Source organism: Cicer arietinum, chromosome 2 (assembly GCF_000331145.2).
Source record: "Cicer arietinum cultivar CDC Frontier isolate Library 1 chromosome 2, Cicar.CDCFrontier_v2.0, whole genome shotgun sequence".
Taxonomy (NCBI): Eukaryota; Viridiplantae; Streptophyta; class Magnoliopsida; order Fabales; family Fabaceae; genus Cicer; species Cicer arietinum.
This window is the reverse complement of record NC_021161.2, coordinates 12,308,328-12,324,884: the sequence shown is the minus strand read 5'-3', so window position 1 is coordinate 12,324,884 and position 16,557 is coordinate 12,308,328. Positions and strand designations below refer to the sequence as shown.

The 16,557-nt window shown below is 32.5% G+C and overlaps 2 protein-coding genes and 1 non-coding gene across 3 annotated transcripts; 2 read left to right on the top strand and 1 right to left on the bottom strand.

The window, feature by feature from the left end:
- Nucleotides 1-535: 535 nt before the first annotated feature.
- On the top strand, nucleotides 536-1,990 carry LOC140919301 (magnesium transporter MRS2-5-like). Its single transcript, XM_073365131.1, has 3 exons — nucleotides 536-787; nucleotides 879-926; nucleotides 1,034-1,990. Exons 1-3 carry the CDS (start codon nucleotides 581-583, stop codon nucleotides 1,262-1,264), a joined length of 486 nt encoding a protein of 161 aa, XP_073221232.1. The 5' UTR covers nucleotides 536-580; the 3' UTR covers nucleotides 1,265-1,990.
- Nucleotides 1,991-3,723: 1,733 nt separating this feature from the next.
- LOC101488576 (pentatricopeptide repeat-containing protein At1g69290-like) lies at nucleotides 3,724-5,999 on the bottom strand. The gene has a single exon (XM_027331783.2). The coding sequence runs from the start codon at nucleotides 5,895-5,897 to the stop codon at nucleotides 3,930-3,932; it is 1,968 nt and encodes a 655-aa protein (XP_027187584.1). The 5' UTR covers nucleotides 5,898-5,999; the 3' UTR covers nucleotides 3,724-3,929.
- A 69-nt stretch (nucleotides 6,000-6,068) lies between these two features.
- Nucleotides 6,069-6,142, top strand: TRNAN-GUU (transfer RNA asparagine (anticodon GUU)). Its single transcript has one exon. It is a non-coding gene; the product is annotated as a tRNA-Asn (tRNA).
- Nucleotides 6,143-16,557: the final 10,415 nt, after the last annotated feature.

The following is a 16,557-nucleotide window of genomic DNA, read 5'->3' as shown; positions in this document are numbered from 1 at the left end:
TACATATTGGAGTAGATCACAATTAATGACATATACACAGTGTGACCTATAAGTAAACTACATGTGTAAAGCTTTTAATAGAGCAATATTAGAGTACAAAGACAAACCCATCATCTTAATATTAGAAGAAATTAAACACTACCTTACAATGATATACATCTTACCATCTAAAAAATGCTCGAAAAAGCAAAGGCAGCTGATGGATGGTCTCCAACTTGACATTTAGATGATGATTTTTCCATTTATGGAGTAACAAATGCACTAACTCATTTAATGTTAATTTGTTGAAAGAAAAATTGTGCTTGTAAAAAATAGGATTTTACTAGTACTTCTTGTTGCCATGCTATTACATGCATCTGGTATAACAAAAAGTAACCTGAGAGTTATGTTCCACCATACTATAGGTTATGCATAACTTTGCTACATCTTATATATGTTTTATCATTCTTTATTCATTGTCAACTTTTTAAATGGAACTTAATTTTTTAGAGAAAAAGTGTTTTATGGCAACTTATTCTCATATCGTATTGCCAACAAATAGTCCACTGATTGTTTTCAAACTCGTACATTATCAGGTAATATGACTTCCAAATCAGCTCCTGTTTCACCAGAGAGGTCACTTAGCGGGGTCCAGATGTTGCAGAGAACGTTCAGCAGCTTTGGAAATTCTAGTAAATATGGTAGTTTATCTGGTTCGACTGACAATGATGAAAGGATTCAGCCCCTGGAGATGTTGCTCGAAGCATACTTTATCGCCATTGATCATACACTTAATACATTATTGTCGGTATGAAAAGTTTGACTTTATTCAGAGCTGTACTTTTAGAATTTACTCACATTGCTTATCTTCATTGATAATACTCTTGCTGATAATGCAGCTCAAAGAATACATCGATGACACAGAAGATTTTATCAACATAAAATTGGTAAGCTAAGATTAACAATTAGCAACATTCTTCGATTACTCTATTTGTTTGATATATTCTAAACTATATAAATCAGGGACCATCACTTGACACACTATCTATTACAGGGAAATATTCAAAACCGCCTGATACAGTTTGAGTTGCTTTTTACAGCAGCTACATTGGTAGCTGCAGTATTTGCCACCGTGGCAGGAATATTTGGAATGAACTTTGAAACCTCAGTTTTTGACTACTCAACTGGATTCCATTTGGTTTTGGTAATCACAGGAATTGCTTGTGTATCATTGTATTTCTCCTTATTATTCTATTTTAGATACAAAAAAGTGCTTCCAGCATAAAAATTCAATAACAGTGAAATTGATTGTGCATTTTATCAAAGCCAACTTGGTCAAGATGACAGGCTTAGAAGCTGTATTGTATATACATATTTATATTATCTGTTTGTGGAAGACAATCCATGTGCTGCTTTCGCATGGCTAGATGCATTCAAGCAGTCGCTTTTCATCAATCAAAATGCCATTGTTGAGCTAGGACAACTATCCATGGCGCAAGCCAAGATGTCTCTATAATCCCGTGATATTTTGAATGAGTCATAAACCTTCCCATCTCTGCCCTTCTTGTACTCAAACAACAAAGTTGAATGATCAAATGCAGTTAGTTTCACAAATCCGTAATCATAGTCTTTAAAGATGCTCCATTTGGTTTTGAGAGAAGTAAATGTTGAAAGGCTTGCTCCTCCACCACCAGCAACAATATGTATGGTCCCATTTAAGGTTCCCTTGTAGTTGTGTTTCTCTTCACTGGGGCAGATATTCTATATCAACATGTAAAAGATAAAGAGAAATAAACACTTTTTAGTAGAGAGAATATGCATTTCACACCTAATTGCAGGTTTAAATAAGACTATTTGTGGCACGTTGTATGGTATTATGCTGGAAAGCCAATTCCAATTAAACACCTAAAGCTTAATTTGGGTTATGTTTTGGTTCACAACTTCACATTATTATTGCCCACATTCAAATACATGCATTAATTTATATTATTCATATCAGTTCAAAGTTCAAACCTTCCCCATCCAAATATGACTACACGTTGTAAAGACTTCTGCCCAGGAAAAGGAGCTGCTCTAAACTGATACTGTTTACTCCAAATGTATGTTCCATTGTTGAGTCTGTGTCCTATCTTGTACTCATATCTGCACAATTCTCAGAAAGCAAAATGAGCAACGATTCTCTTTAACTGAACATATACCATGAGTCATGACAGAATTATAACAATCTTATTAATATTAAATAGAAAAGACGACACAATATGTATTTTATAACTTTTATTTAATTTGGTTACTCAATAACAATGCAAATTTTTTATTTACTTTTCCAACTTTTCTTAAGGCGGAGATGAAATTTATAGCAGATAATGACTGTACAACAAAAAGAACAAAACAATATATAAAAAAATATCAGAGAAAAAAAGATGACTCCAGAATGAAGTTTTCACAAAATTAATGAGAAAGGTTATCAAATATGAGATGCCAAGTGTTCATACTGTAAGCAGTTTAGAACAGAAGAAGTAACTTACCTCATTCCATGATTTTCCTAGTGCTAGACGAGGGTAAACTGGAGCATTTGGATTTGCAAAAGATATTTTACTTCAATAGTCATGGCTAACAGAAGAGTTGAAGATCCTTTTTGAGTGTGTAGATGCAGCAACAATTCTTCTAAGAAACATGTTATACATGTCCTGATACTTTTTCTATAGATGTGAGAAAGGAAAAATTAATTCATTCACTAAGCAATACCAAATAAATGAGAGTGAAAAAGAGTTGAAAAGGAAGAAGGAAGAATGAAAAAGAGTACAGACTCTCCTATTCGATATAAATCTGCATGTACATCATGCTCATGACAAAATCCCAAAATCCAAATTTAAATGATTGATTTTGCATAATGAAAAGTTTTGAAGAGAGGAGAAATGAAAGTATGAGAAGAGAAACCATGATTTGAGTCCTAATAGTGATGTGTGGCAACAACCATCAGAAAATTGCTTCAAAATAATTAAGTGGCAGCAGTTCTGCTGAACAGCTTTAGATATTCAGTTGGGATTTCTAACTTTTCATGTAGTAACATTTTTAATATAAAGTAATTAAGTTAAGCTCTCATAATTGTGATGAAGGCAATAATATCATTGCCCTCGCTGTTTGCAGCTGATACCGTATATTAAGTCTCAACTCTGTCTCTGAGTGAGTAAAGAAAAAGTCTCACCTCTAACTACTATCAAGCAGTTTTGAGCTTTTAAAGAAAATAAATATACGAGGCAGAATCAAAACATTAAACCTGAAGATATGAGTATCGGAGAACAATATCCAACTCCGAACCAGGTTCAAATATGGTGCTGAATCTATCTAGTTTAGATATAGACAAATTAAAAAAATATATAAGGTGAGGTCTACGATATTGAACTCTAAGATGTACAGTGGTATTTAATATGCCTTAGGGTCGCATGTCACTTCATCCTTAATATATGGTTGGCAAGAAAGCAGTAAATTCTTAACTATATTTTCCTTGGGAATATTTAAATCATAAGAAGTCCATTGATTCAATTTCAATGTGTGCTTGAAGTTCCTATTCTATGTACAAGAAGACAGCTGAGGACGACAATCAATTAGAAAAAATGGGAGAGAAGGGAGAGCAAAATTGGTAAAAATGATTACACTTGGCAGTCTAAATTTATTATAAGATTGTCAATTAATTGCTTTGTATAGCATCAAGAACAATAAAGAGATTAGGACATTGTGGGGTACCCGCCAGGCTCAAACATCTGTTGTTACCGAAGTAAGTAAAAATTGAAGAGCTCGGAACATGTGAAATCGAAGTTCGCTTCTTGAGAGAACATGCATGCTGTGTTGAAATGAATCCTTCCTCAAAAGTCATTTTCAGCTGTTTTATCCAGAAGTGATGGCTTAATCCTTGAGATAAGCAGTGGTCAGTCACCACCAGTGCATACAGTTCATGCATTTAAGCCAGCCCAATTCTTGAAAGCAATAAGCGCTTCCATTTTTCTGAAATTCTTTTTTCTTAACCTGGCAATTTTGAGCTTTTTATGAGTTTCCATGAATGCTTGCTTGTATCTCCACTTATCAACAAATATTTTCATCTCTTTAGATTTCTCCACAACTTGCATCACAGCATCAAAAAAACCACCCTTCACCATAGCATAAAGGAATGCATCGACTAGATTCTGGTCAAATTTGACCCCCTTCTGCCCATCCACCGGTAACTTGCGCTTAACCTCATTCCACAGCATCATCACATCAAAATATTTCTCTGCCGAAACATATCCATTAATCAGCGACAAGTATGTCTGATCATTAGGCTCAAATTGCAGGAACATCATCCTTCTGAAAGTCCTTCTTGCATCTTCCAGTCTCCCGGATTTACAAAAAGCATGAATTATAGAATTCCAATCATGAGTACCTACTTCAATACGAGGATCCTCAACCACCTCATCTAAGAAAGCTGCCATCAACTCAGGTCGATGGTTCTCCATCAAACCCGTCATCATAGTTAAGTAACTCCCTTTCAAATCAGGAATCCTCGCCTCTCTCATGTCCCTAAACAACGAAAAGGCCGATTGGAAGTCTTGACCGGACATGGACGTTTCTATCAGAGCATCATAGGTTGCCATATCCAACCGAAGACCTGAACTACTAATCTCCATCACCAATAGAGTAGCCTCAGCAGTTCGATTTTCTTTACAGTAAGCTTTCAAAATAGGTACATAGACACCAAGACCCACAGAGCCTCCCAAAGCATTCATTTCATCAAGAATACTATGTGCTTTATCCGATAGTCCAATACTAACACATGCACTAACAATTCCAAAACCTATAGAGTCATCAACTTTGATATTTGAAGTCTCTAACTTCTGAGCTTCAATAATCAAATTAGCTAAACCCTTAACATTCCCCTTCTGAAGATATTCCTTAACTAGAACACAAAAAGTGTCTCTATCAAAATTCCAATATTCCCCATCTCTATCATTCAAACTACTGAGAATAGTTAACTCCGCAGAAGCTAAATTACCAGACTTAACGTAGCCACTAATCAAATTAGAATAAAAGCATTTATTGTTTGAATAACCAAAATCACCCATCAAAACTTTTAACTCATCTATCTTATCTTGTAATTCTTTAAGCGCATATAAATAAGCTAAAAATCCAAAACTAAACTCATCAGGTTTAACACGAAGATTGGACATAATTCCAACGACTCTGTCAGCATCGGTAACGGATTGGAGGTGAAAACAGCAAGCTTCAAGAGCAGCATTACAAGCAGAAACATCAGGTATCATGAAATCAAGCTTCTCATCGGAAGCAACCCTGCAATTATGTTCAAAAAGAGGCAAAAAAGCAGCAAGGTTGTTATTGTTCCTGGCAATATCAACGAGAACAGGGCCCCACGAGTGGAAAGGGATGAAAAATCTGTTACGGAAGAGAGAGGTGACAAGTGAAAAAGCAGGGGAAGCAGTGTTGGCAGATTTCATGGAAAGAAGAATGGTATGGATAGTTTGAGAATGGAGAATGTTAGGGTTTTTTTGGATGAGAAAGAGAGTGGAAGCGAAAGCTCTTTTGAGATTGTGAATATCAGCGAGAGAGGATAAGTGAGTGAGAAGGGAATTGGTGAGGGGTTTAGATGGGAAGGAATTGTGGGTAGTGAGTGTTTTGAATGATTTCCAAGCTTCATCTGTTTGAGTAGTGAGGAGTGATTTGTGGAGTGTTGTTTCGAGACTGCTAATTTGGTGAGGTGTCAGGGAGAGTGACTTTGGTGTTGGAGTTGGGAGATTTTGGGGTTCTTCAAAATTGGGTTTGTTGAGAGAAAACAAAGTTGGTTGAAGGAAGGAATAAAGAGAGGGGATTTCAGGTGTGGAGGAGAATCTTCTGTAATTAACAAACCTCAAAACTTTATCAATGGACATTCTTATTCTTCATCAAGTGAATTGAATTTTGATTTTCGATTGCTCTTCACTCTCCTCTTCTCCGATTGCTCTGTTGCGCAACAATGGCATCATTCCGTACGTTTCTGTTGAGATAAGGTTTGGATTTGTACTGTTGAGATAAGTTTTGGATTTGTAAAATATAATCAACAAGCTGGAATAGCTCAGTTGGTTAGAGCGTGTGGCTGTTAACCACAAGGTCGGAGGTTCAACCCCTCCTTCTAGCGATTTTATTTTCTTAATATTAACTTTTTTTTTCTTTTCTAAATCACGTTCAATTATTTTTGTGTTTTATTTCAAAAATAAATATTTTAACTCTTTAATTTTATTTCAAAATTAATCCTTTGATTTTAAGATAGATTTATGTTGATCGGATTAATGCATTTATTTTAAAAAAATTATACGTGCATGTACATAATTTAATTAAATAAAATATATATTATCATGTGATTGTTGTCCAACAATATCATTTTGTCAATAAAACTTATATTGAATTATGCGATTTTCTTTTTTTCTTATTTTATTTTTTCTATCCATCAAGAAATTTTGTCTATAAGAAGAATTAATGACGCTCAATAATTTAGGGAGAAAGGGAAGAATGACTGTGTTGGTCAATTTAAAATTTGTTTGGTTCAACGGAGCAGATGAGGAGAAGTGATGATAAATTTTTTAATGGAGTATAAAGAAAAACAAACATATGTTTGATTCAAAATAAGAGAGACAATGAGAAGGATCTAAAATGATTTTATGTTTGATTAAAAAAAAAAAGAATTTTAAATCGTTTTTGAGTTACATCGGCTCCTCTCCTACACTCAAACTATCAAAATGGAGGGAGAACAAAAATATATTTAGGAGGAAGTTTGTCTCTCTTCTATTTAAACTACTCCAACTAAAAATTAGGGGTTTAAAAGTTTATGATTTGTTAAAAAGTTTATTGATTTGTGTTTAGTACATTAGTAAATAATTATTAAAATAATAATGATAAAAGTGAAGTGGACACGGGTTAATTAACTAATATTGTACAACAGATGCTATAAATTTAGTATAATCATATTCACAAATTATAACATATCTACCTATGATGAAATATGTACATAAACAGTGTACTTTGTTGAAACAATGAACGATAAACTACATACCTTCATTGTTGTTCAAGGTTTAGAACATTATAGTTTTTTGTCTAACGGGATAACGATTATATAACCAAACGGTTAGTGGCACATAAACATATTCACATGCTACCTCTCATTGGACTTAAGAGAATGATTCAACGTACCATGATTCATCCAACAACGAAAGTCTAACACATAATTCAGTATTTATTACTAATTAACCATAATTAAACTAATAATAATTTTTAAGCTTGATTGCAATTTTGGTCACCTATTTTCAATAATTTTTAGAATTGTTCATCTTATTTTAAAATTCGACAATTTTGATTCATCCCTCAAATTTTTTAACTAAAAAAAATTGTAATTTAACATATTTTAAATGACGTAAGATACAATATCATAATATAGAACCATCTAGATACATTAATATTTATATATTATTAGTTAAATTATAAAAATAAATAATTTTGGAAGTTAAAAATGAAGTTTTTAAAACATTTAATTGTGTTGTAATTTAATGGATATCAATCATTCAACATTATCTTATATATGCCGTGTCGTTTAAAATAAGTTACATCATCATTTTTTATTTAAAAAACTTGAGAAATAGATCAAAATTGTTAGATTTTAAAATAAGAAAATCAATTTCGCAAATTAGTTAAAATAAGAGATTAAAACTGCAATTAAACTTAATTTTTAATAATTGATTATTGTCAATCCATAATAGATTAATTAAATAATTAATTTAACAATCTCCCACTTATATGACAATAATCAATTATTAAAAGATTATGATTTTAATACTAGAATTTTAATTAAGGTCAAACATTTGTCATCTAAAATAAATAAGCTTTAACACCATAGAAATTGAATCTGGGAGTGAAAACAAATCATACATCTCAAAAACTTATTTTATACAAAAATTATGATTTCTAACTTCTGGTGGGGAAGCAAGGATAATGAGAGAAAAATTCGTTTGACGAACTGGGAGAAGCTTTGTTCTACAAAAGACACGAGTGGCGTGGATTTTTAGGCAACTTAGAGCCTTCAATGGAGTTTTGCTTGCAAAACAAGGATGAAGACTTATGACTAACTATAATGACTAACTATAATGTTAACAGCTTGGGTCGGGACATGTTAACATGGAAAGGCTCTAACGACGATCACTACACTGTTAAGTCATGCTACAACGCTATAATAAATTGGAAGGCTACAAGTACCACACCAATGGAGAATAGGACGATGATGTTGGTATTGGGGTCGTGTGTTAGAAGATGATGTTGGTCCTTTTGACCAAACTTGGAATATTGATTTTGCTTTTGTCAAACGTTTGGGAATTTTGATTGGAAAAATTTTCCCTGTACCCCCATTTTTATACCTATACCCCATAATTTTTTGAAAATGACAATTATGCCTTTATTAATTCAAAGATTTTTTTTTTTTATATAATTTCATCTTTTCCGGAACTACAAAAAAGATTTCCGGTACACACCTTATTTCCGAAAAACTTTTTTCAAGTTTTCCGTTACAGAAAGTTGTTACCGGAAAACTTTAAAAAAGATTTCCGGTACAGACCGGAAAACTTCATTTTAAAGATTTCCGGTACAGAAGGTGTTTCCAAAAAACTTTCTCAAAAAGATTTTCGGTACACACCATTTTTTTTATTTTTTATTTTATTTTATTATTTTTATAAATGATAATACATTAGTCAATAATTAACGCATCATAAATATTAATTAACATACATAAATATACCATAAATAATTAATAATTAATACACCATAATTAATGATTAATACTCCTTTCCATAACAAGATCTATAAATTAGTTAAAATCAAATAAATAACAATTTAATAAAAAATATAAAACAAAAAAATTATTTTAAAAAATATTTTTAAAAAAAATCAAACTACCGGAAAATATGTGGATGAAGTTTTTCTGTGATTTCCGGAAATGTTACATTGAAAATTTCCGGAAATGATGTTCTGTACCGAAAAACTTTTTTCAAGTTTTTCGGACTGGAAAGTTTTCCGGAATTTTTTTTTTGCTTGTTATTTCTGTTCCGGAAATGTTAAATGAAGAAATTAAAAAAAAAAATTATATATATGAGGGTATTTTAGTATTTTTCCTTTACTTTTGGGGGTATATGTATAAATGAGTGGGTACAAGGGAAAATTTTCTTTTGATTGCTCATTGTTTGGCCAGATGGCCTATTGTTGGGCCCAGTTCTAACTAGTTTGGCACCCCACTTCTGAAAATTGGCTATTGTACCCCCCATTTAAACTTATACCCCCCAACTTAAAATTTTTGTTGTAAAATACCCAAAATAACCCTAAAAAAACAGTAAAAGTCAAAATAAGAAAAAATTGAAACACTTTACCCCCACATTGAAAAATTCGAAAAAGTAAGTTTTCAGAAAAAAAAAGTTTTTACCGGAAATTTCAAGAGGATTGAAATTTCCGGTAGTTCAAAATACATGCCGGAAATTTCAAAAACGAAATCTCCGGGAGGCAAACCGGAAATTTGAAAAATCCGGTAGTTGTAAATTCCCGGAAATTTCGTTTTTAAAATTTCCGGTATGTATTTTGAACTACCGGAAATTTCAATCCTCTTGAAATTTCCAGTACACTGTGTAATTTTTTTATTTTTTTTTATTTTTGTTTATTGAATTTTGTTAGTGAGGACTAGAGGAGGAAAATCTGACGGTGGTGATTATTCGCGAGTTCGGCCTCCTACACAATCAAATAGGAGAGCTGCTGTTGAAAAAAGGAGAAAGAGAAATGAGGAAAGGCAGGCGCCCCAGGACGAGCAGCCCCAGGATGAGCAGCCCCAGCAAAATCTTATGTTTGATGCAGAACAGGATGAGCAGCCCCAGCACGATCATGTGTTTTATGATGAATATGACCAGCAGCAGCAACAGTTTGATGATGAACATGGTCAGCAGCACCAGCCTGATGAACCCATGTTTCCTGGAGGTCCTTATGATCTTTCTGTCCTTACAGATTATGAGCATCATATTGCAATTAATGTGTGGAATGGACAGGTTAGTAAATAATTTATTTTATTACATATTATAATATATTTGTAGTATAGGTTATTTTATTACACATTATAATTTATTTGTAGTATAAGATTATAATATATTTTTAATTGTGTTATTTTTAATTAAACAGGAAAGACGTGCCTTGAAAGTTGTTTCCAATGGCAAAAAGCAAGACAAATTTATTGATATTAGATATCATTTACCTGCTCAAATAGATCATTGGATTAATATATCTGGATTACGTCCTCTGAGAAGATGTAGTTTGCATATGATTGATGGTAACATGATATCTGCTTTTGCTGAGAGATGGCACGCAGAGACTAGTTCATTTCACCAGCCATTCGGTGAAATGACTATTACTCTTGACGACGTCAGGGGTCTTTTGAGCATCCCGTGTACTGGAGAGTTTTTCACACCTCCCGCAAATGTCAATGAAGATTTGGCAATTGCTGCTGCTGTTGAGTTGTTGGGGGTTACATATGATGAAGCTGTCACTGAGACTAGGACCAATAGAGGGGCTTCCTATAGTTTTGAGTGGTTGAAAGAGGTATTTTATAAGAAACTTCATGAAGGAAGATATGACTGTGCAGCTAGGGCATATCTACTTCATTTGGTAGGATGTACCATTCTTGCGGATAAAAGTTTTACACTTGTATCTGCAAAATATCTCTTTCTGTTTCAAGATCTGGATAGTTGTGGTAAATGGGCATGGGGACCGGCTGGACTTGTTGTGCTATATGACTATCTTAGAGACAGTACATTGGCTGCAACCAAACAGATTGGAGGATATTTGTCTTTATTTCAGGTACTATTATATTTATTATACTTATCATTATTTTTTTAATTATTTCATCACCTTAATAATTTTACTACATTTCAATTATTTACAGACTTGGATTTATGAACATTTCCCTGATATTTGTAAACGGGATATGGATGAGCATATTTCCTCGATGCCACGGATGTTTCGTTGGACGGCAAAACAAACATCTGGGAATGTGGCATATTACAGGGCAAAGTTGGATGCTTTGAGGGATACGGATATTATCTGGGCACCAGATTACGATCAGAACGCTGTGACACGATTTCAGTCTGTGTCATTATTTACAGGATACATTCGTTGGTGTTTCACGATGGTTCCGTATTTACCTGAGAGGTGCATACGGCAGTTTGGGTATACTCAACACATTCCTCCTACACCACCGATGCTTGTTGCACGTGATGTCGACGTTGAATGGAGTATGTACCGGAATTCTGTACGTGTATGGAGTATCTACCGGAACTCTGTAGGATCACGTCGAATAAGATCACATGTTTCTTCAGATATACATGCGTGGGTAGATCCCTTATGTTGCTGCATATGTTGGTCCTAGTTATGATGCTGATGCTGGTCCTAGTTATGATGTTGATGCTGGTCCTAGTCATGATGCTGGTCCCGATACTAGTTGTACACGATGTCACGCAGTTGGTGGTCTTATACAGCATATTTTATATTTGCATATGGGTGGTCCTGAAGATGAGATGCGTGTCTTATTGGAGAGAGCTTTATATATTTCTAGAGGAGGAGATTATCAGTAGTATCATAGTTGTATTATTCAGACTTATTTTATTATTCGTGGGTTATTTGTTATTCAGACTTATTGTATTAGCGACTTATTCAGACTTATTTATTAGCGATTTATATATTTATTAGATGATTGACACTGAGTTATTATTAGCGACGTATTCAGACTTATTTATTATTAGCGATTTATTATTCAGAGTTATTAGCGATTTATTATTCAGAGTTATTAGCGATTTATTATTCAGAGTTATTAGCGATTTATTATTCAGAGTTATTAGCGATTTATTATTCAGAGTTATTATTATTCAGAGCTATTATTATTCAGAGTTATTATTATTAGCGATTTATTTATTATTCTGAGTTATTAGCGATTTATTTATTATTCTGATTTATTATTAGCGATTTATTTATTATTCAGAGTTATTAGCGATTTATTTATTATTCTGAATTATTATTAGCGATTTATTTATTATTATGAGTTATTATTAGCGACCTATTTATTATTCAGAGTTATTATTAGCGACTAAATTCCAAACAACATTTAAAGTGGCAATCTTATCATTTAAACCAACATACAAATTAAAAGTGGCAAGCATCTAAATTTAAAACAACATTTAAAGTGTCAATCTTATCATTTAAAACAACATACAACTCAAAAGTATCAATCATCTGCCAAAGAGATATAATCTGAATTATTTTTTAAATCTAAAGAACCCCAATGTTGTAGACGTCCTGCATAAGCGATAGCCCATGATGTAGACTCATCGCTACGACGCTTCTTCCAATGCCATGCAAGTGGAGGTAACGGACATGGAGATTTCAATTTAACTTGAACCCAATTATTTTCGTTAACAAAACCAATGCTGATAACACGATCACGTGACAAATCTCCATTATGTGCACCCCTCAATGGGAAAAAAGTCAAACAAAAAGTTTTTGCTAATGTAACAAGAACGAGATTATATTTTGTTGCTATCACGTAACCCATATCAGGAATGGTCATCCACTTCTCGTTAGCTTGGTTTTCCAACTCAGTTACAAGTAAAGACTCTGTCACTTCTTGCAAACGTTCCTTGAATAATGCAACATATAAATCAGGTTTGGACTTAATTTCTGTATACAACTGCCGACGTATAATGCTCCAGTATTCTTCACCATAACCAAGTAAAGCAACAATAGCACGATATCCACAATTTCCATCTGCTTTAACATTAACTATGTCTTCAATATATGGATGAATTAAAGAAGGAAACTCGTGGAAATATTTTTTAACCTGGTGGGAGACTTGTTTGGATGCCTGATGGGAGACTTGTTTGGATGCTTGATGGGAGACTTGTTTGGATACCTGCTGGGAGACTTGAGTATCAACATGCTCAAAGTATGATGGGTCGCGATATACGTCATATCCCTTCGGCTTATTGCCTTTTTTCTTAACACCACCTTTTGTTTTGATTTTATCCACTGGTGCACACATTGATGTTGTCTCCGGATATGCTATTTCACGCAACTTGCTCTTTAAAGCCCTTCTTCCAGCAATATTAAGTGTTTTCCATTTTTTCCAAATTATATCCATCTCCGATGTAATGTCCAACTCTGAATCATTTGTCAACTGGTCATTCTCTTGATCACTATTCAAGGTTAATTTCCTCCAATGTATATGAACAGCATCTAATGGGATTGGAACACCTTTCATCTTGTATCCTGCTAACTCACATGCACAAGGTAATCCATGAGTCTTTCTAAGTATACAACAACACACATCTTTGTCGTTACCGACATAACTGACTCTCTTGTATTCTTCAACAATATCACCTAAGGCTTTCTTGGATACCACCCAAGTCAATTTCTCAAAGAATGGATTGTTGTGTATATGCTCTTTGCGACCTTTACTTATCTCAAATGAACCTTTGATCTTAATAATTTGAAACTTCAACATGTCATTCATACCATTCCATGCCTTACAAAAATCTCCTTTACTGTGTTCCAAAAATCTCTTCAATGACCAATGAGCAGACTCAACCCTAATATTTAAACAAAAAAAATACAAAATGTGAAGTAATGATCATATATCATGCATAAATCATATATCATATATCATACAAAATGTGAAATTTTAATGACATACCTATTAGTCGTAGTATTTCCTAGATGCAATACTCGATTGGTCCATGCTTCAACAAATCTTTCCTTATGAGGATTCAACCATGTGTCTCTGACGTAGTCAAAGAAAATAATATTATCGACACATGCTTGCTCAAATACTTGCAAAAGTTCCTCGTACTCCTTCTCTTCAGAACAATAAACAATTTTCCTCCACAACTCAAGAATGGGTTCTTGCATGTCTTTCTTTAATATATACTGTTTGCATTTGGCTCCAACATTTTTGTTAATATGAAGTTGACAAAGTAAATTTGTTGAAGATGGAAATACAACTTTAATTGCATTCATTAAAGCCAGTTCTCTGTCAGTCACAATCACCTGAGGAAATGGCGTGTTTGAAAAAAACAACTCTTTTAACTTCTCCAATGCCCACCAAAAGTTGTCTCGACGTTCAGAATCCATATAAGCAAATGCAACATTAAATGTCAACCAAGTTGAAGTTACACCAACAATTTCAAACAACGGTAACCTATACTTGTTGGTTTTGTAGGTGCTATCCATGATCAATACAAGAGGGAACATGTTAAGCAAAGTTATGGAATCTATGTGCGTCAAAAACATATCCCTCACAACGTTGGAGTCCTCACGAGTCCTACTCCAACAAGTATATTTCTCAGCTTCAAGTAACTTCAACAAATGTTGCATATCAGTTCTAGGTCCCATCAAATTCTTCCTGTATGTACTTCGTCGCTTGTAAATTTGATAGATACTAGTCACATTCTTCGTATCTCAATCTCTCAAAGATGACAAGATATGTCTCGGTGCAACGTGATACTTTGTCAACTCGTCAACATGTTTCTTATCTTCTTCTGTTAAGCGTCCCATAAATGCATTATTCTCAAAAGTAGCTACTAACTCATGGTTGTAAAGTCCACAGATTAAACTAATAATCCATCCTTCATAATTTTTCAGTGGTCTCGATTTAAGTTTAAACGGACATCCACACTTTTTAGTTAAAGTACCTGTGTCATTTTTATTTGACTTATATTGTCCACCTCTATCACAACCAATAATTAATTTTGACTTTCTTCCTCTCTTTCCAGTCTCTACGTCTGATCGAGTAATGATAACTGCTACTCGATTTTGTCGACCTATCTCTCTTGCCCATGATATGACAGCTTCTCGTGACTCAAAAATTTGATCAGTTGTAAATGCTTCAGTTAAATCTATAAATACTGGTCGTGTGTTTTCCATCCCTAGTTCAAAAAAAAAAACAATTCAAATAAAATAACAAACAAATTAAAAGCATATTCAAAAAAAATAATAAAAAATTAAGTACCCGATTTTTGAAATTTCCGGATTAACTACCGGAAATTTCAAAAAACCAAATTTCCGGTGAACAAAAAATGACTACCGGATTTTTCAAATTTTTTGAAATTTCCGGTAGCTTCCGGAAATTTGAAATTTCCGGTATTGAAATTACAACTACCGAAAATTTCATTTTCCAAATTTCCGGTAACAATTATAACTACCGGAAATTTTGATGCAAAAGTTGACTTACCGGAAATTTCAGCAAGGTCCAGATTTTAGAGTAATTTTTTTTAACTGCTCACGTAAATGAATTTTTTAAGGATAAAATTGAATTTTTAACAAATTGGGGGGTATAAGTTTAAATGGGGGGTACAAAAGCCAATTTTCCCCACTTCTGTATCACTACTTTAATTTGAAAACTGTCTAGTTCATAAAATATTTAAATAAATATTAGATGAATAATTATTAATTTTATTTCAAATAGTTGATTGATGAAGATCATTAGTAAAGTAATTTTTTTTACATATTTTATATTTTCTTAATTTATATTGGTTTGCCAAAAATATGTTTAAATATAGTAAATAATGATATACTAGCAACATAAATAAAATTTAGACAATTTATTTTTTCAATATGGAATAATGCTAGTAACACAATTTTTAATATACACTATTTGATCGGGTAAAATTTATATGGTTCCACCAAATTTACATGAGACTTATATGATTTAGTAGAACTTATGTGAATTTTAATCAATAAAAATAAATGCTTAATTGTAATTTTCATTTATCTATTTTTAACAATTCAAGAAACTAGTCATCTATTTTAAAAATCGACAATTTTAGTTTCTCACTTGAATTTTTAAACTAAAAAATAAAAATTTGATACAATTCTACTATATAGAATCATTTAAATGCATCAATTATTCATATGTTATTGATTAAATTACAACTGTAAAAAAAATTAAATTGAAAATTATGTATTTACAATATTTTATTCTGATTTAATGAATATTAATCATTTTAATATTTAATTATTTAAAAATGTCACATTCTTTTTTTTTAATTAAAAATTAAAAGTTAAAATAATTGAATTTTAAAATAAATAATCAATTATGTGACAATAAAAATAAAAAAACTAAACCTGTAATTAAACTTAAAAAAATATTACAAAATATGTGTTAGAAAAGGGTTTTTGATTGTTATATCCTCTTTTTGTTTTTTTATTCCCCATCTACCCTACTTTGAAACAATATTCCTGAAATGCCCTACTTTTTCGTTCCTTCAGGAAGTCGTTCCCTGGGGAAGCGACCTCTTGAAGAGGAAATTTTTCAATGTTAACAGGGGTCGTTTCCTGGGGAAGCGACCTCCCACTGGGTTTGTTTTTTTTTTTTTTTTTTGTTATATTTTAAAGTTAGTTTATTATTAGAATTATTAATTTAATTATTTAAAAAATAAAATACTAATATTAAATTACAATAAAGTATAGTAATAAATTATAAATAAAATTTAT

Bases quoted from the DNA above. Each gene is read 5' to 3' on its own strand.
- LOC140919301 (XM_073365131.1), top strand. From the start codon at position 581: ATGACTTCCAAATCAGCTCCTGTTTCACCAGAGAGGTCACTTAGCGGG. The intron at 788-878 runs GTATGAAAAGTT...CTGATAATGCAG, and splicing joins CACTTAATACATTATTGTCG to CTCAAAGAATACATCGATGA. The intron at 927-1,033 runs GTAAGCTAAGAT...TATCTATTACAG, and splicing joins ATTTTATCAACATAAAATTG to GGAAATATTCAAAACCGCCT.
- LOC101488576 (XM_027331783.2), bottom strand. From the start codon at position 5,897: ATGTCCATTGATAAAGTTTTGAGGTTTGTTAATTACAGAAGATTCTCC.